This window comes from Oryzias melastigma, linkage group LG3 (assembly GCF_002922805.2).
Source record: "Oryzias melastigma strain HK-1 linkage group LG3, ASM292280v2, whole genome shotgun sequence".
NCBI lineage: Eukaryota > Metazoa > Chordata > Actinopteri > Beloniformes > Adrianichthyidae > Oryzias > Oryzias melastigma.
The window spans coordinates 22,002,067-22,023,291 of record NC_050514.1 but is presented as its reverse complement, the minus strand read 5'-3'; the positions used below and the strand labels follow the sequence as shown (position 1 = coordinate 22,023,291).

The 21,225-nt window shown below is 38.3% G+C and overlaps 1 protein-coding gene across 1 annotated transcript in view; it reads left to right on the top strand.

The window, feature by feature from the left end:
- Positions 1-21,225, top strand: part of kif26ba (kinesin family member 26Ba) — a 91,457-nt gene that overhangs the window by 39,913 nt on the left and 30,319 nt on the right. Inside the window, exons 4-5 of the mRNA XM_024295416.2 lie at positions 5,567-5,733; positions 11,927-12,134. Of these exons, the coding sequence (XP_024151184.1) occupies positions 5,567-5,733; positions 11,927-12,134 (375 nt within the window). The remainder of the gene's footprint in view (positions 1-5,566; positions 5,734-11,926; positions 12,135-21,225) is intronic.

Below are 21,225 nucleotides of genomic sequence, written 5' to 3'. Positions count from 1 at the left end.
CCGGAGTGTTCCAGTACGGTATTTTGAGCGCGTCCATTGTAAAATTGACCCATTAAACAGTACCCCATTCATTGTAGGTTAAAAAAAAAAATAGAATGGGACGGTTGGAGCGGAGGCACAGTTGACCCGTTGATTGGCAGAAAGTGATGACAACATTAGAAAGCACCAATATAGCGCTAAGCTAGCGTTTCTGTTTTTACTGCGGAATTCTTCTTAGCCGGCCAAAATCTTCTTTCAAACAAAATTAAATTCCTGTTATACACAATGTACAAAAAGTAAAGCAAGAAAAAGATGATCTGCTGGATGACCTCCATTGTTGTTGCTTTTCTTGTCGTCGCACTTCAATAACGCAATGACATGCTAGCAGTCTACGCCATGCATGTACCGTGAAAACAAACTGCTCAGTGGGAGCGAGGACTAACTGAGTAGAAACTCTCACCAGAATTTACTGGACTGAACCGTACCACTTCTTACCAGACCGGACAGTAGTGTACTTCTTAGTGGAAATGAGGCTTTAGGTTGGGATTGAGAGGGGTTGTAAGCTAGCGGGAGAGAGTTTAAACAAAAGGTAATGGAAAAAGAAGGAAGGCTCACTCCACGCTAAAAGTCCTGCCCACAACTCATAGGCCAATTTCTGATAAACTCCTGCCGCTCTGCAGAAATGATGTCCTATTATAGGTCCTCATTATGATAATGCCTAAAAACTTAATAATCATAATAACATTTTAAAAAACACTGGAAATGTTTTTACAATATATCAAAATTGGAGTGGGTCTTTTTGGGAGAACAGCCCCCCAATTCCAGGGTGTAAATTTGTAGGCTTTGAATGAGCAAATAAATACATGAAGTAAAATCTTTTGAGAACCTATGTGTAGAAATACTGAATTCATAGTAGGGCAAAACATGTATTGATCAGTCACCTATTCTGTAAATTGTTCCAGTTAAAACATTGTAATATTTGTCACTTATTCTATCAGAGATTGCAGAAAAAAAACTAAGAAATCAAATTTTCATCATATCTTGGTTTTGTCTCTGTGTGACTAACCCAACTGAGATATTATTGAAAGGACCAGATCATGCCCTGTGAAGAACAATGTTCTATTTAGATCAGCTCAAAAGATAAAAACTGCCACAACAGAGGACAAAAAGAAATAAGCTTGCTTTGAGGACATGATTGCACTCCATTTACACAGCATTGTCTGTTTAGTTACCTCTGTGCAAACACCCTTTCTCATAATAAAATGTAAAGATAGTTGGTTTAAGTACATGCAAACTTGAACGTGCCTCTAGCTCTCACATAGCTGAGTGTGCAAACTTTGTTTTCTGTATGTCACTCATCCCCTGAGGGGGTGGCGAGCAGCAGTCATGGCCACACTCAAGAACCATTTGGTGATTTAACCCCGCAGTTCAACTCTTGATGCTGAGTGCCAAGCGGGGAGGCATTGTGCCCTATTTTTGGACTCTTTAGTATGACCTGACCATGGAAGTGATCCAGAGCAGACACTTTCCCACTAAGCCACTCAGATGAAGGAACTTTAGGCAGCTGCTGGCTGCTAAGCTCTATAGGATGATGCTATGCATAATGCAATCCTCATTGGTTTAAATTTAAGCGAGGCCATGAGGGAGGCTGAAAAAAATGTAGAGGCTGCTATGAACTAAAAAGGGTTATTACGACAGGAAAAGCAATGCTTCATGCTCACGTTGATGCTATTTTAAAATCATCACTTACAGTAAATGAAAGTCCCAATGCAATCATCTTTTGATCTAATTTAAAAGCGTTCCCAGTGGGCTTTTCATTATGATTGTGCTGTTTTTACTCAAAACAATAAAGAAGAAATTGACGTTCTCTAGGATGTAGTTTCTGCAGAGCTACAGTAGTTCACCCCTAAATGTGGGCGGGACCTTCTTTCATTTTCCAATCATTTACAAAGATTTGAATAAAGAACTAAACCACCAATCAACCTATTGATGAGCTTTTCTGTAAATGACTTTCTTTTTTAGCTATATTTGGCTTTGCTGATCCCACCTGATGCCAAGATTCAGTTAAAGGGACAAACATTTGACTGTGAACTGAGCTTTAGACATGGATGTAACATTGAGTCTCTCAGTTTCTAGTGTGCGAAGCTCAAATACTTAAAGAATAATTTCCTACTGCTTGGAATTGGAACACAAGTGTTTGCACCCAGGCACATAAAACAGTCTAACTCCATTAGACGCAATAAAACAACTTAATTAACAATGACCTGCTTTTAAACAAACACAGCTCTGTTTAAATATTGCTTAATTTGTTTTATTTACTGTAACAAATAACGTAAAGAGGCTTCCTTTCTCACTGCAAGGTTATTTCCTCTTTTGAACGCATATATTGTTTAAAATTACAGCTGTCAGTGGCTGCCATGTGCAATTCCTTTAAATCCGGTTGTATTTTCTCAGCCGCCAGTGACATGAGGAGACAGAGAAGGGAGCCTTTCGCTGCTTGAAGTTTTTTGCAGGTTGGGCTGGTGAATACGAATGCTAATGAGTGTGTTTTTGGACTGCAGAAGGAAAACCAGAGTCCCCGGGGAAAACTCAGAGGCCTAAGAGGAACCTACACCACTGCACCATCATTATTAACACTGCCATTGCCGACTTGTTATTCCTTCTTCCTGATATTTCTGAATTTGGCTCGAGGCACTACTCTGCTTAATTATACGTTTACAGAAAACTCTGCCTGGTTTGAGTCGCTGACCTTACTCAGAGAATTGCATGAGCTCTGTTTTTGCAGGTCCACCTTTTATTAGAATGAGCTTGAAGATGCATTTTCAAACATTTTAAATGTTTTAATTGCAAAAACCCATTACAGTGTACACATTAGTAGCAATGTAAATGTAACCTGTATTTCCATGCCAAACAAAAGGCAGGATCATCTTTTGTGGAGCCTCTACTTACATGCAACACAAGTACTTTTTTATTTGTCAGGTTTTATGAGCAACATGGTAAAATGCAGAGATTTTTCTCTTGCGTTGCGGTTTCATTATTCCATATGTTCCTTTAATAATGCAGGGGAAGTAAACCGGGTTGGAGCATGGTGTGAATGCACAAAGGAGTGTGGTGTATAAACTATAGAGGCATCTCATTTACTGTAGGCAATTTATCAAGGCATTGGACGGCCTGCTCGGACCCCAGAGCCATCAGTAGTAAATATGCATGGACCAGAGGTGATTTACACACCGATGTGTGAGGGTGCAGGGAAGTGCAGACACAAAGACATTCACAGAAATACACAACAAACTAGGAGTACGTTAATCCTCATAAAGGATATTGTCTGCTATCAGAGCACGTGGTTATAACTTAAGGGATTCTACTCTCTGACAGTAGATACGACATGAAGAGCTATAATCAGAAATCCATGTGTAGCTTGTTGAACAGACATGCACACACTTAAATGCAAGCAGCTCTGCTGGGGCTGAAAGAGCATACATTACAAAGGCACATTTAAACCCTAGGTTTCACACTTTTAATATCCCAGTGTATGTGTGTGTACATGCACAGGTTTTTGGGCGTTCTTTCACATGCCTGAACAGAAAGGCCAGTGACGATACTACTGCCACATTCAATACAAGCCTACAATTTTTGCACGAGTTTGCATTTATAAGATCAGCATATAGACGTCACATTACACCGTTTCGCTTGCTATGAAATGAGCGATCTAAAATGATATAAGAATATTATAGTGCATAATGTCATTTTATGGTAATATACCACCCTTACCTTATCCATTATGGCTCTTTCCAAGGTGGCAGATACATTCAGTCTTTGAATGACGGATTTTTTACTTCAAGTGACTTTAGACTATGGTCACACATCCCACTTAAATTGAGATTTTTCAGCATATTCGGCAGGCGGCAGTCGCATTTTTACATGCCTTGCGTTGGTTGCATAGGTTTTAAGAAAAAGTATAAAATTTTTGGCAACCGGACGATTTTTCTCTAAAAGTTGATATCAGTCAGTGGCCGTCTGGGCACATTTCGAGGTCACATGGTGGGAGTCCAGTAACAAGTGTTTATGATGCAATTATAAAATTGGGCGATAGTTTGGCGGTTAAAGGGTGGATCACCTGCCGACCAGTAGCAGCTCTGACTGGGCGATATCTACTGTAAATGTCTCCAGATGGCGGCCTGACTGCTGCCGTCTATACGTTCATGACCATGACAACGATTAATCAAAAAAGGTATGAAATCTTGAAGATTTGGCCAATGCCTCACCATCGCACGGTGGTGGTTGTATTTATGACTGTAGCGTTAATTAGATTAATTGATTCCAGCAGGTTTTGAAGCAACTTTTAAAAGCAAATTTTTAAAACGTTTAACTCTTTAACAAACGTGTCAAAGTCAAGGCCTGTCGGCCAAATCTGGCCCAGCTGGTAATTATCCAGATCATTTTATTTAATTTAATGACCCGATTATTTGTAGCTTGGATAATTTTGACAAAATATATTTTAATGGAGACCAGAATATTGAGTTATGCTAAAAGGTTACATTTTTTAAATGTAAAAAAATTGTGTTTCAGTGTGTTTAATAAATGTTTATCCTTATCGACCCATGACCAACGCTGTGTTTTGGGCGTTGGCCCCCTGTGCGATTGAGTTTGGCCCCCCTGCTTTAACACCTGAGGCGTCGTCGATGAAGCTTGAACACGTATTTTTTAGCATACTGTAACTTTTCAACACTTCTTGAATTACATCGATCGTGTTGAAAAGTTACAGTATGTTAAAGAACATGAACACTGGAGCTCTGGTGTTAAAGGGTTAATTGTATATTTTAGAAATTATATTATTAAAAAAATCTGTCTGGAAAACATTTTTGCAGTCGACAATCTAAACATAATATTAAGTATCTGAAAATTTGAGCTTCCCTCAGTAATTTTCTTCAGCCTTGAATGTTCCCTGTATTGCAGCTCATATAAATGATTCATTCCTCTATCATTATGGGATAAGAATCGTGCAGCAATCTATGTTACATCTGTCAAGAGTTCAGAAAGAACGCCTGACCTTCAACTGTCAGTTTCTCTATTACGTGAAGGACGTGTGAAGTTCTCTGGTCTCGGGGTTCATCATAACCAATATCATCTCTGCATTAATGTTGAAAGATTCTGGCCATAAATTACAGCAGATTGAAGAGTACTCGTTAAACTTGTGTGAATACAGTACGTGCATAAAATAAAACATCAGCTGCTTTCACTGCTGTACTGAATCCCAAGATGGAAGGAACAGTAAAATGCTGTAGTCAAATGTTTTATATTTTTGAACACTTAGAGGATTATCCAGCTTTTGTCTTTGTCTTTTCGTGATTTAACTTTTTTTAAATCTTTTGTGTAGTTTTAAGGAGACAAAAAGTCCCACATGTTGTAGTTTCTCAACTGATTGTGGGAGGTTGGCAAAAAAGTCAAACTTCACAACAGCAAAAATAAAATATATGTGCTTTTTAAACTGTTAATTTCTTGCATTTTTTGTTATTTAGCAGGTGGATTTAGCTGTAGTTGGACCTATTTTTGATGATTTGTGTTTGTCTCCCTTCACATCCAACAGATTACCTCAGAAGCTTCAAGAGAAGGACTGACTGAAGCTCCTATCAACCGCTTCAACTCTCCCGCACACACAAACTCATCCTCACGCACAAACTCTCCATCGAACACTCCAGTCGTCAATGTCCCAGCACCCTCTGCCACCTCAGCTGCTGCCTCCTTCTTTGCCAGGTAAGATATTTTTCGTTTAAGTCACCTCTGACTTAAAGGGGTTAAAAGCCACTCAAAACATGACCTTCTGGCAGATGCAATCAAAATTTTTAGTCAATCATCTTGTTAATCGAACTTAAAATTATAATCTTTATATTTCTGACTTTTTAAGACTCTGCTATCGTAAACTAGCATTTTAAAGATCCACTCCAATGGGAATTGTGTTGTTGGTGTCTTTAACATGTTCTTGTAGCATTTTTATCATAATGGAGGCCATGTATATAATAATTTAAGATAAAAAAATGTGTTTCAGAGTATTTCTTTATTCAAATCGGGATGAATCAGGAGCAGATAAAAACCTGCAGTTTGAAAAAGCTGCCATGGGCGGGCCAAAGTCTCCCTTCTCTGCTTTAATTCTGAAGCATCCACTAGGAAAAAAAAGCTCTGATATACATCGGTTTTTTTTTTTTTTTTTGCAAGGCTAATGTTAGCATGTATTGTGAGATGCTATAAGCCAGCGGGAGAGTGTAAACAAAAGAGTACTGGGAAATTAGCGTGGCTAACTTCCACGGCAATAGTCCCGCCCACAAACCAGAACTGAATTTCTAATGAGCTCCTGCTGCTCGGCAGAAACTATGTCCTAAAAAACAACAGTTTTTTTTAATTTTCGGCTAAAAACGACATAATCTCGATTAAAAGACCACTGGGAACATTATTTTACAATAGATCAAAAAATAGTTGGAGTGGGACTTTAAGAGAGATAATAATGAGGAAGTCATTACTTATCCATATCCTGCTGTTTGGTTTATAGATTTACTTTCAAGTTTAATACATTCTCCATGAGCTAGGATCAGCACAACATAAATAAGAAACTGGTAATGTGGCTACATAATTGATGACAAAACATGACAAATTTCAAATAAATGAATGCATTATTCATGGACTACACCTCAGTGTTTGTGTGTCACAGTGTATGAAAAACTGCTGAGAAGCTGAATCTAATGAGCTGCTTTAAATCACGTCTTAAATTATCCTTTAGCTTTTAAAAGGATCATTTTTAAACCTCTTTCTCTTCAGCAGAAGATAACGCAGCATGTCTGTAATCGATCAGTGAGATGAGGTGTGCATCACTGTTGCAGACATTAGGTTGTTTGTCTTTCAAATATCCCTCCTTAATGTTCACACTGGCCTCAGCAACGGGAGTTCAAGTTGAAGCAATCACTTCCAATGAAAAGTCAGTGGAAACCATTGACTGTTTATAAAGAACTGGACAGAGAGGCTGTAAGGTTACCAATAGAAAATGGCTCCTGCAAAATGAAGCCAATTCAGTTGCCATTTTTTGGCAATACAGGTGCTGCCATTTGGAGCCAGTCAACAGTGATTGGTCCCAGTCAGACTGAATCACGTTTTCAGGGCAACTACTGTCCCAATCATGATTCAACTTTTCCAAAGTCCACACCTCTTCTAATGAAAGTGGCTCGGGAGTATCTATCAATCAGACTTTCAAGATGGGGGCACCACATGCTTTCATTATTTGACGCCAGGTATTTCATATATCGGGAGACAACTGTGAAAGAAAAAGCCTGGAGGAAGATTTGCACCACTTCGACATTTTGCACCAAGTGGCTTCCATCATTAAGTGGTGGACATTCACTAGTAAACAGTAAAAAAAAGAAGAAGCCCCTCCCTGCTTGTCCAGTGTGAACACTGTGGGTTAAATGTGTCACATGGTGTGTATGTAGGTGTACTTTACTTGTAAACACACACACAATCTCCTGAGCTTTTCGTACTAGTATCTAAAGCATGCATTGCTAACACATTAATAACACACACCCATGTGCTTTAGGTCAATTTATACGTGTGAATTTTACAAATGAGGGAACCTGGAATGCTTGCATCCTCTGTGCCACAGTCTGTTTCCATTTCTTTGTGTGCAGACGAGTGTTGTGTAAGAGTCAGCATGTCTGCTGTCTGAGTATTCAACACTTTAAAATGCACCAGCAGTCTATAGTCTTTGTATGAGTCAGTTTAATTGGCAGAGAAAGCCTATACTCTGTCACAGTCTGTGTCTGTGGTTAGTTGAAGCAGCCGTGCAGGGCAGGTAAATCCTATTGCTGCCTTCAGGTCTTCACTCTCAAACGTGGGCTGCATGCAGACATTCTCATCACTGTCCTCATTCACTCAGGGTTTCCAAACAACAAAATCCCTGAGTCCACCACTCACCCTCTCACCTAATCTTTGTCTTCCTCCCATCCTCCTTGTCTCGTTTTCACGTCACCCTCCATGCTGCCCTCCTGTTTTCATTCACAGTAATTGCTTTCTCTTTTGCTCTTTGCTTCCACACATCACCTATTGTTCTCTCGCCTCTTTCTACAACAATCTTTCCATTTCCGTCCTGACCTTTCCTTTACCTCCGCTAATGCACATCTGACTAATATCTTTCATTAGGACCGATCTTTCCTGGGAACGTGTCACACTAGCAGAGCAGCACTGCATCTCCGCCGTGCTGCGGCGGCCCTCTGGGGACTGCGGGATAGAGACTTGCCGTCATGTGTGCATGCTCTTGCTCCCTTGAGGGGGGAGGGAATTTCTATCAGTGAAGGAATTTTTTTAACAACGTGCTCCAAGGATTGAATCTTTGGGGATTTGACTGGCTGTGTGAGAGCATGTGTGTGGTGCAGAAGGTAGCCGAGTAAATGAGAGGGGCTCGAGTGAATTGGTGATTTGGAAAGGAGTTGCTATTTTGAATGGAGGTAGGCAGGGACAGTGGGGGTATGGCTACTTCATTTCTGCCTGCTTACTTTGTGCTGCCTTCATTTCTATAGCGATAGGTTTTCTTTTTCTAATCAGCCACCCATTATAATGGTGGATTGATGATTCAGCAGTGGAACAGAGGCAGGAAACTTAACATTTTAATTGGCTGATCACAGTAAATGTTTATGTGTTCATGCATACTAAGATGGGGACTAATTTTAGTTTAATTTATAACTAATTTAAAGTCCCACTCCAATGAAAACCATGTTTTTGGTGTTTTTAACATGTTCTTATGGCATTTTTCTCATATATAATGAAAATTATGATTAAAATAGCATTTCTGAGTATTTCTTTATTCAAGTCGTTGTAAATAAGATGGAGACAAAAAATGCAGTTGGAAAAAGATTGGATTTGGGGCGTAATTGACAGGCCACAAGCTACCTTTTCTGCTTCAATGCGAAACAATAGATCAATTGATGTTTTTGTTTTCCTCGCCCGAGCTGGAATTTGTACAAATGGATAGTTTCAATATTGCTCACCGGTGATATTAGGTTGTAAGGGGCTGTAAGCTAGCAGGAGAGAATGTAAACAGATGGACGATGGAAAATAGGGGAGGACTTACACTTCACCAACAGTCCCACCCACAACTCAGAGGTGAATGTCTAATAAAATACTGCCGCTCTACAGAAACTATATCCTAGAAAATGACACAGGTTTTTGGATTCTGGCCAAAGATGTCATACTCATAAATAAAAGACCACTGGGAATGCTTAAAATACATCAAAAGATTATATGAGTGGGACTTTGAGACAGCTAACAAACATACTTTTACTATTCAGAATGAACGATACTGCAGTAAAAATATTTACGTGAAATATGGTAAATTTGTGGATCTATCGTGTCAATTTTGTAAATCAGTCTGAAGAAAAACAGTGTTCATCAACACATATTGATCTGATTCAAGATGTGCCATTTGTTGACTTCATGTACATGTCAGTAGATAATGTCATTAAAGCCAGTCAGCTGTCTGTGCCAGGACCAGCTCACTAACCCTAAACAATTCACACTAACATCCACCATCACTCTCTGTCCCTCCCTGCTGATGGTCCACTAAACAGAAAGTAATTAACTACTGAACCAACAACCCTGTCTAAAGGCATCAGCCATAAATCAGCCGTGTGTGCATTTCAGTCAAAAGTGTTTGCAGTTGTGAGAGAGGAAGAGAGCATCTTGTTACCAGATGGGTTTTTTTGTGACCTGTGACGCTTTTTAACAAGAGAAAGACAATTGAAGTGGCGGATGGGAGGAGAGGCAGTTCCGACTGACGGATCGATATATCTAAGGAAGGCTGGATGGATGGTGGGCTGGGTGGGTGGAAGACTGGAAAGCTGAGAGAATAACAATTAAAAACAGAGAAGGATGGAGGAAGGATGAAACGAAGACTAGAGTGGAATACAATACAAATGAAACTTTATTGATCCCAAAGAGGGACATTCAACTGCTAACAACAGATGCTAAATTCATTGTATTATTAAAATATCCTAAAATAAGGAAACTGGAGCGTACAGGGCAGTCCCTGTGCAGCAGGCGGGGAGTGACTGAGGAGTTGTACAGTCTGATGGCTGTAGGAACAAAGGCAGTCATTAACCTCTCAGTTCTGTAACGCAGTGAGAGGAGAAAGGCTTTGTGGTAGCTGAGAGGGAGACGGAGAGATAAAATAAACCATTAAGGACAAGGATGGGGGAGGAATGTAATGACCAGAAGCTGATACATAGAGCTTATTGATAAACGCAAGAACAGTTCACTTTAGGGTCAAAGTGGAATAGATCCACTTAACCAAGCTCCAATTGACCTTAAATTTCTATTTTAGGAGTTGTGTGTTTGAAAATGATGCTGATTTAGCTGTAGGACAGACAGTATAACTGTAATGGAGGAATCACAAACATGAATGCTTCTTTTGTAGCAAACAACACATTATTCCAACAATCAAATGGTATAAAAGGTTTCCAGTGCAAAAAATGTATTTAAAAAAAGGATAAATGGATGTAAGAATAGAGCAGTGCTTAGTATCTTCTGGGAAAAAGGAAAAAAAGTGCATGTTATAAAGCTAGAATCCCCAGCAGCAAAGTAGCATCCGAGGAATCCATCATTGTCATGGCTTAACCTGCAACCATCAGCAGCACTGCACCAGTTACAGCAACCTTTTTTAGTTGCAGTAAAAACTAAATGTAAAATACAGTTAATAGTTTACTAATGTAGAAGAATAAAACAAACCTCTTGGACATTGTTTTTCTTGAACCTTGTGTTAATAATCTTGTTTGAGTCCTGCTCCAGTAAAATAAAAACATTTGTTTCTCCATTAGATCTCATTATGTCTGTGTAAGCTTATCTTGCAGACAGTGAAAAGCTAGTTAACGGTGTGCTTGGGCAGGAGTGCTCCTGTTATTGTGCAACATTTGGTCAAAAGCATACAAAGTCACACACAAATCTCCAGGGAGAGCCAGTCAAATGGTGAAATGCTTCATCATTCCACGGGTCACTGATTCTGTGTCTATCTTTCTTCCAGCCCTTTTCCAACTGCTGTCTTTTATTTATTTTTTTCTCTTTCTCTCACTCTCATTTCTTCCACTGTTAATTGAAAGTCAATGGTGTGAGAATATGGCTCATCCACAAAGAGCATGGCTCCTCTTTCTCTAATTTCTTTTGATGTTTTAAGAATAATCTGAAAAATATTGAGAAAATCAGAGCAATAACAAAAAAACCTCTGGGCAGGCTTGGTTAAGGGTGGTTTATTTTTTACAAATTGTTCATATAGCTACCGGGAATTTAATTAGTTCAAGTGGCGACTTCTCAAATGCAGTGACACAGAAAATCATTAGTAAATCTACCCACACATTTAACTCTTATACTCTTTTTTTTTAATTATTTCTACCCAGCAGTGTGTTCCACCCTTACACAGACCGAGACAGAATCAATGACACAGCAAAGTGACAGAATAAATAATTGCCAGGGGTCCTTTATTGTTAAAAATGTCTTGCTGACTTATGACATGCTTGACTTTTCTACTTAAGCAAAAAAAAAAAAAGAACAAAAAATGTTGATATAATTTGTCTCTTTACTATAATAACCTTTTAATTTGTTAAAGTACCTGTAACAATTTGTACTTTCTTCTTCTTCTGGATTAAGGTGTAATGCTATAGAGCGTTCGCCACCTAGTGGCCAAACTGAAACACCCTCCAGGAGAGGCAGAACAATTGTTAGGACTTCTCTGTTTGAGAATCCATGTAACACCAATTAACAATGTCATTATTATTTCACCAATACATTTTACAGAATGTGAACTGTATCAGATTAGCAGCATAAGAATATAGACCCATATACGACATAAACACATCCTGGAAGGAATTGTTTTATTTTGGTTATTTCAAATAATGTTTTCCTTTTCCTCTTTCTCTCTCAGAGCTGCTCAAAAATTGAGCTTGGCATCAAAAAAGAAGAAGCAGAAGACGACGGCGGTCATAGCTCCAGTCACAGCGTCTCCCCCACCGTGTGACCCTGCGCTGTTCCCCACAAATTTCAGCTCGGCTTTGCTGCTGGCCCCTCCCCCAGCTCCACCATGCCTTCTGCGTGCAGCCAACAAAATCAAGGACACACCTGGGCTTGGAAAGGTAACGCTCAAACTTTTTGGTTGCAGTTTTGCATAAAAAAATTACTGGAAAAATCCAGTAAATGTTTTCAAGTCTTTTTCCAATCATCTTTTGATCTATTCTAAAATTGTTCCCAGTGGTCTTTTAATTATTATGCCAAAATCCATGTCATTTTCTAGAACTTATTTTCTGCAGAGCAGCAAGAGTAAATTAGAAATTCACCTCTGAGTTACAGGCGGGACTGTTTGTACAGATTAAGCCTGCCTTCATTTCCCATCAGCCATCTGTTTACACTCTCTCCCGCTAGCTTACAGCCCCTCACAACCCCCAACTTAACATTACCTGTGTACAAAATGTTGAGCAATATTGAAGCTACCCAGCTGTTCAGTTTGAGCCAGATAGCAGCTCAGATGAGGAAAGTGAAGACATACATGGATCTATTTGTCTCCAAGTAGATGCATCAGAATGGAGCGGAGCAGGGAGCTTGTAGCCTCCTGATTGTATTTTCATATAAACCACAACTTTTTTTAAACTGCATATTTGATTCGCTCCTGATTCACCACCTTTTGAATAAAAAAATATCCAGAAATACAGTTTTTATCTAAATTTTCTTTATATATGTTCTTTATCATGAGAAAATGCTATAAGAACACATAAAAAAAACACAGTTGTCATTCATTCAATATTGTTTTAAACAGAAAAACACACACGATTAAACACTTTTTAACCCAACTCTGTGTACTATAGTCTAGTAACGTGTGTAGTAAAAAGGAATCCAGCTAAAGGTAAATTACTGTATTGTTTTCATCTGGCATAATTAAACAGAAAATAAAGAAATATTTGCCATGGAGACCATGTAAAGCAACATGTGTTCAGAATAAAAAATTTAGGCTCAGAATGATTTAAATTTTGAAAATGCTGTTATTTACACCTTTTCCAGGAATAATCTAATGTTTTAACCAGTAGGTTCTACTGTGACTTTATGACTTAAGCTTTTGTTTTAAGTCAATTCATGGTTCTGGGATTGTACCAATAACATTTTGTCAGTATAATAATGGCATTTTTACCTAAAAGGAAAAAATTTAGAAAAAAAACTTCTCACAATAGTCAAAGCAAACTTCCTAACGACTTTGAAGATTTGTTCTTTGAATAGAAGCACAAGCTAAAACTTTCTCCAGCCTTTGAGTCTTTTGAACGCAGCATTACTCACAATCTGTGGGTAGAAAACAAAGGAGCAGTTTATGCCGGATGGACAAAGAAAGCCACTAAACTAAAACCTTTTTGAGAGAAGTAAAGGCTCAAAGGTTCCAGAGTAGATCTGAAAGATTGAAAGCTACTGCTTGGTCTTTGGTGTGTACTGACCATGCACGGTCAGGAGGTTTGCAGACAGTTTTACATTCTTATTGAAGCTTTACCAGATGGTAGTAAAAAGTCATTCACTCTGTCATAGTGTATTAAAGAAATATGTTTGCGTGCATTGATGTCTTTTGAGAGTTTTCATAAAATTTTGATCTAAAGCAGCAGATCTTTTAAATGTGTCAGTATTTTAGAATTTTAGGAATAGTTTGAAAACTTTATCCACATTTTGCACGCATACAGAAAAGTCAAGCATGTCATTTTTGGAGGAAAATCCTAGAAGTATGTTTGCATATTTCCTATTGGAAAGCAGAAGGTTTTTATTTGGAAAAACAAAGTTTACGTTTGTAGAATGAAAACAAGGTTTCGGGCTTGAACTGGAATTTTATTCAAAAACATGATTCATTTCAGTAGGTAAAGATGTATCTGAAATACCTGGAGTTCTGTTTTTTTCCCATTCCAGGGTGCACTTTACAAATGTTTCTGTGTCCTTGTTCATTTTGACAAAAATCATCTCCTCTCGTAACATTCATTCTGGTGCCACTGTTTAAAGTGATTTGCTCTTTAGGATGAACATCAGTAAATTCCTCCGAGTGCTGGAATGTGCTGAAATATCGAGCTGCAGTAATATATCATGACCTTCACCAGTTTATCTAAGCAGGTCTATTGGCTCGTGTGTGCTGGCACGCCTGTCTCCCCTGCTGTACCAAGCCAAAATGTAACTTAATGGTAACCACGGTAACACATCTCAGGCTGACAAAAGTCATCTGTCACTGTTGCTGGCGGCTGCTGAAGCACACACACTCACTGGCGTGCGTTGGGGATGCAGCGAAGGCCTGAGCACACCTTCCTCTCAAGTGTGTGCAATATTGATCGTCCATGTAATTAGTTTTTATTGTCCCCTCCTCCACCGATTGAGTGACAGACTCACTGACTGACTGAGTGTGTGGGTGTCCTTAATGCCAGAAAAAATGAGTACGATGGAGAAAGCCAGACAAGTGCACCACCGCACACACACAGAAATGTGTCCTCACGCGTGTGCATGTGTGTATTCTACATATTATGTTATGTGTCACATTACACAGGTATTTGGCTACAAGGTCACTCTTCCATTCAATCATCATGAGACATCTAAATCACTCTGAATACCAGAGGAGACGGAAAGCTATTTTTTTTACGGATTTAGTTCATTTGTAATGAAATGTAGCAAAACCTTTTGTTAGAAAATTAATCCTGGATGAATTCAACAGTAAATAATGAATAATAAAAAAGCATTGAGAATAACATGTGCTGAGATGATTATGACGACAACAAAAATCACTATCATCATCAATATTGATGTGATAAAAGCTCCAAATGCCTAAAACACCCACTGTGATATATTAATTTAAGAAGGCTGTGGTTCAGTGGGTTAAGCTGGTGATTTACAAGTAATTGGGTGGTGGTTTAAATCCCAGGTTTAACAGCCATTGAGTCTAGGGCAAGATATCAAACCCTACATTGCCCCCAGTTGGAAAAAAACATGAAAATGTTTTGTGATTAAAGTGTCTGGTACACCTAAATTTAATTTCAAATGCTGGAGCCATGACACATTTCTTTACTTAAACAACAATCCCCCCCCCCCCCCCACCCTTTTTTTTTTTGCAACATCAGAGTTTAACCCCTTAATGCCTGATGTCGCAAATATGCGACAAACCACTTTAGCTAGCTTCAAAATTATCTAAATTTAGCATCTACAAAACATAAGGGATTCATTTTTTTTCATAGCTGGAAAAAAAATCAGGTTAAAGACTTTTGGCACAAAAGTGATCAAAATTTCTTGTAAACTATATATTTACACACAGCCAGAAACTTTCTCTTTTGTTTAAATGTGTGTTCAAAGGTTTGCCTATTTCATCTTTGTGTACATGCAATAATATCACGCTTCACCTGTTTCTTTCATGTTTCTATCACTTTTTTTCCCCTCCTTTGAGTCTCTGTCTCGGTATTTCCATATGGAGATGACAGATGTCCCCTCAGTTGTCATGGAGACAGATTCAAGCTCATATTTACTGGCATACAGAGAGTGGCTCCATACTTATTGTAATACACATCATAAAACAAGTGCACAGCATTTCTCCTCCTTTCCTCCATTCTGTCTCTACACTTTATTTTTCTTGCTGACATTTGTTTTAAATAAAGAAACTAGAACAGTAGAGCGACCAGACTTGATTCCACTGCAAAAATGTGCAGAAAAACGATGGAAAATAGCTCTGAGGAACAAGTTGATAGCAAAAGCTGTTGACAGTGTTTTGGCCACACTTATGTTTGCTGTTTTGCCCCAGGTTCAGTGGTCACAGTCACCTAACAGTCTCCTGGTTTATTGGCCTATTTCTCACAAATTCATCCAGCTAGGAAACAAGTGTGGTTCACTTTTCCTCCTCCAATGAAAACTGTGTTTTTAAGCTTGTTCTTTTAAGTATTTTTCTCATGATGGTAAACATATATAAATTAATTAAGATTAAAATTGAATTTCTGAGTATTTCTTTATTCAAATTGTTGTAAATCAGGAGGAGAGGGAAAAGATGCAAATGGAAAAACATCGTATTTGTAATGTAGGGGCCACAAGCTCCCTGCTCCACTCCATTCTGATGCATTCACTTCAAGACAACTAGTATGTCCATGTATGTCTTTGTCTTCCTCATCTGAGATGCCATCTGGTTCAAAACTGCACGGATGCTTGACTCCAATATTGCCATTATTGTTAATGTTAGATTAGGGTTGTAAGGGGCTGTAAACTACCGGAAGAAAGTGTAAAGAGATGGATGATGGGAAATTTGAGTGAGCTTACTCTACACCAACAGTTCTTCTCACAATTTAAAGTCAATTTCTAACAAAGTCATACCGCTCTGCAGAAACCATGTCCTTTAAAGTAACATTTAAAAAATATATATATTTTGGCTAAATAAAATGATTGGAAAAAACTACTTAGAACTCTTCAAATATCAAAAGATGCTCAGTGGGATTTTTAAATCATCCTCTTGTTTTAAAATTTATATAAACTTGCTAAGATCCAATAAAACCGTCACATGTTCATGTCTTGTGGCGACATATCTACAGTAAAAATGCCACTCGTAGTGGGGGTTCAATTGCCTGCTTTGGTGGAATTTGCACACACTTGCACACACACAAACACACAAGATTGCTTGCATCCTCAAATTCATAGGATTACCATGTGGCAGGAAATCTGTCAAGGAAGCCTCAAAGCCCCCTGTGAAAGTGTGCATAATACATCCTGCTGGATACGCAGGCATCGCCTGAGACTGTGATGGGGGTTAATGTTTTCCCTGATGTTCATTTGCTAGAAAACAGATTGATACATTACATTTAAGGAGGAAATCAACCTGTACAGGTCAGATGTGCTGCTTTTGTGTTTACTTGCTTGCGTGCGTTTGCTGCCAGAGGAGGAGCAGGAGAGCTCCGTCCGCTCTCAATACAGAATCCATCTGTGGATCTGTCACAGTGGTGTTTGTACCTGAAAAGGCCCTCCGTTACTCCTTCTCCTACATATTGTCGATAAGCTCCGTCTCACTTTAATCAAATCAGCCAGCTGGGAGTCTTCCATTCAGACCTCAGACTGCAGGGGAGGAGATGCGAATCAGTGAAGAAAATTAAACAACGATGTATTACCGCTCAGGAAGCTTCGCTGGAGATGCACAGATATGCAGTGAGGGACTCTAAAAGCCACAGTGCTTTTAAACTAAAATTGTTAAACTTACAGGAAACAGATCAAAGATATCCTTTGTAGACTAATTGAGAAAGAAGGTCACAGCACAGATTAATTACGAGTGTGATATAGAACACGTATTATTTTCTTTCACTACAGGTGATGCTTCAATGTTAATGTATCTGCAATCTCAGCTTCCAGCTTTTCTTTAGTCCTCAAAGCCCCGCTGTGCCTCAGAGTCTTTCGGATGAGCGCGCCACTGCCCAGCCTCGGGGCTTACGCATTCTTCTTGAAGTTGTCAGTTTTTTTTGCATTTTCATGTCTGATTCACATCTTTTCTGAAGAGCAATAATACACAGTACAAGAGGAGGAGCCCTCTGTTAGCCTTCTCGTGCCTCATTTTTCCTTCTACGACTAATCTCTCTTATCTAAAGGGCGTATGTGCCTTATCTTTCCTTCATTCTTATTTATCTCCACCTTAACTGTTCTTCTTCGCGTCTGACTGACGGTAAATAACTGTGGGGAGCTTTTTTCTGTCTTTTATCTGAGAAACCGGCAAACCTGCACAATCACGGGTTGCGTCTTGACCTTGCGGGGGGAAACGATACTATGACAGCTAATCAATTTTTAATAGTAGCTATGATTCCTCTCAGGCTGTGTGTGTGCGTGCACAAGCGTTTGTGTGTCTTTACGTCAATGGCAGTGTCTTTGTATTTTAATGGATGAGTGAGTCTGTTATTGCAGTTCAGTAAAGTAGCCACTTCGTTCCACCTCATCACTGAAATATTAATGCTTTCAGTATCAACCAGTGCACATTATCAGGAAACACACCTGCACACACATGTATAATGACCATTTCTAAATAGAAACCATGCTTTCAGCATGAGAAATCGTTGGACGGTGAGCTTACTTAAGAAATTAAGAAGGAGCACACATTTGTATGAATTAGCATTTGTTTTTGCCTTTTCACGTTCACTGTAAGTATATTTTTTTTGTATATAAGTACACATAAATACTCCCTGTTAATGCATTGCTGTGTCCAAATAGTTGAACTTTTAAGTCACATGATGTCCACGTTGACTCAAATGTGTGCCTCTGCAGTCATTGGGAACCAATTAGAATCGAATCTTAGTCTGATATTGATTTTAAAGCCAATAGCAATGAAGCGTTGCCGTGAGGGACTATTGAACAGTCTTCTTCAAGGTCTGGGTTGGCTAATACCATTTAGCTAAATTCCTGTCCTTAAATTGGCTCGAAGACTTAGCTGAGCGTAGCGTGTGAAGGGGAGGAATGAGAAGATCGGTTGTTACAATGTCAACACACATAAATATAAAAATCTCTTCTGGCCAAGTTTTAGAGTTATTATGTCTTTGATTTTTATACTATGATGACACAGAATATTATATTCCACAAGTGATTTATTAAATGGAATGTACTATGATGGAATATCGTCTCTTTTTTCTTTTTTACACAAACATGTCTCAAACTAAAATGTGCCGGGATTTTTTTTCTTTTATTAGGTTTTTTTCTCCTCCCCAGCTCACATCTGTATTCACCGCAGCATGACTTGTGAGGAAAGTGGAGAGTATAGAAGAGAAAATAGGCAAAGCCTGTGATTCACCTTATTTGCTGAGAGGAAATGGGAGAAAGTGAGTTGAAGGGAGGGAGATGAGGCACAGAGTGAAGGGATAAAAGTGGGTGGGCAGCAGTTTCAAGTAATACAATTTTTCTCAGAAATGATGAAGGGAAGGTCTGTCACGAAACTGAAGGGACACAGAGGCAGCAGAATGGAGATGGGAGAAACGAGAACGTTGACAGGATATTAAATGGTGAGCAAAGTGTGCAAGCACTAAGAGAGTTGAGTTATTATTGACCTGTGTCTCTCCATCTCTCTAATCTGAAATAAATATCCCATCATCTTCCTCTTCCATCTTTTTTCTCTAAATAGAATAAAGAGTCCATTAGCTCTGTGTGCCTTTTTCAGATGTAATATCGGCGGTGGCACTTCTCCACATATATTGATCCGAACCAGGTCATAAACCCACAGAGGACTGAGGGAAAGGGCTTAATCAAACAAAGAAAGATAGTTTCTGATCTCGTCTCAGGCTCAAGATCTGAAAAAAAAAAAAAAAAAAAAAAATAATTACTAGAAAACAATATCACCAGAACCCGGATCCAAATCTTTCATAAATGACATAGAAAAATGAGCCTGTAAATTGATGAGTTTAGAAAAAAGTAAAATACAAACTTCTGTTGTTTAAAAGTTATCCTTTTAATAAAAAGTAATATTGAACAAATTATTGTTTTTTCTTCATTACTTCCTCTTTCCCCTCATTTAGTCAAATGACTACATGCAAACTTTTATCAACTACTAATAAAATGGATGCTAAAGTATGGCTTTCAGGTAAAAACTAAACATTCACAAAATAAACTAAATATCTTTTTAAGTTTTCAAAAAATATATTTTTGCTTCATTTAGTAATTGCATACCTGTTGGTGGCATTTCTTTTTTCACTTTTCAGTGACTGCACTTTTTGATGCCACACATGCAATTTCACTTTGTGTAAATGAGTTTACACTTTTATGTAAAAACACCTGATAGCTTTTATCAAACAGAAGTGTCAAACAAGTCTCACACGATGCCAGAAATCACTATTTCTCTTGTGGACTGATGGATTAAATTAAGCAATCAGTGGGAGCTGTAGATATGTGTGTAATAAAGTTTTGAAGTTTGAATCACGTCGTTTACCCTTTTGCTCTTCACGTGATCTTTTTGCAGCCATTTCTTGTATGAAAAAAATAATCAACCAAATTTCAGTTGATTCTTTTTTTTTTTGCTTGTTTTTTGAGAATAAAATTTCATGTTACTTTTAACCTTATGAAACCTTAAAAACTGCCAGTTACCCATAGAAAAATAAAACTTTGGGAAATTTTGTGATTGCGCTCGTACTCTACGTTAATGCACTTTGTGTGAAACGAACAACACGTCCAACAACATTTGGACATATTTATTATCAACCTTACCAGAAAGTCTTGGATTGCTGATATTCTGTCATTTTTAGCATGCTATTAGACAAGATTATAGAAGCAAATCAAGCACAATATGTCTTTTCTTTCATCTGAGAGTTTCAATAGTGCTATCATAGACACTAGTTTTCATTAAAACCAAATCTATTTCTTGGTCTCATCTGATCAGAAGTCATCCCTCCAGAGTAAAGTTGTTACACAAAATTGAGAGGTTAAATCTGTGAATTCCCCTTAAATCTCCTTCAGTGAGCTCAAAACTAATGATGCATTCATGCGGATTCTTCCAAGCTGTGAGACCTGCTCAATGTTTTTTTTTTTTTCCTGCCTGTCTGTTTTATCTTGTTTTTTTATCCCACAAATATGTAAGCTAACATTATGCCAGAGGGAACAGTTAATCCTGAACAAATGTAAAAAACATTGCACAGTTCTTGAGAATTAATTTAAAAATCAAACAACCAGTGATGCAGATCTATGAACCAGACTTACTGCAGTAAATCCCACGGAGAACAGATCATAGCAGTCCAGGTGGAGAAGCTAAATGCAGGACAGAAGCAGGTCATGAGGAGAACCGACTATTTATCCAGTCAAAAAACAAAAAATGCTAGAAAACAATGCACCCTAGTGTAAACAGAAGAGGTTCTAAAGCAAACACGTGGACAGGAACTGTGACAACAGTGATAAACACAGGGAGTAATTAACACACCTGAGGCGATTAACAGAAAACAGGTGTGCACTAATCTGTCAAAAGACACCAGGGCTTGAAGATAGAAAAAATATGCAACAACTTACACACAGAAACCTTTTTAAATTAAAGCAGAAATTACTTTTATTGCCACAGGGATCATACAGAAACAGACTAAGATAAAAAAAAAAAATGTCACAAATGTTTCTGCTTAAAGTGAATATCTGTTTATTTGGCCTAAACTGTGGAAAAGTGAATAAAAAAACATGATGAATACATTAGCTCTATGACGAGAAAATGTTTTTGAATCTGTAACAAACTGGGGAACTCTTTGACAGTTG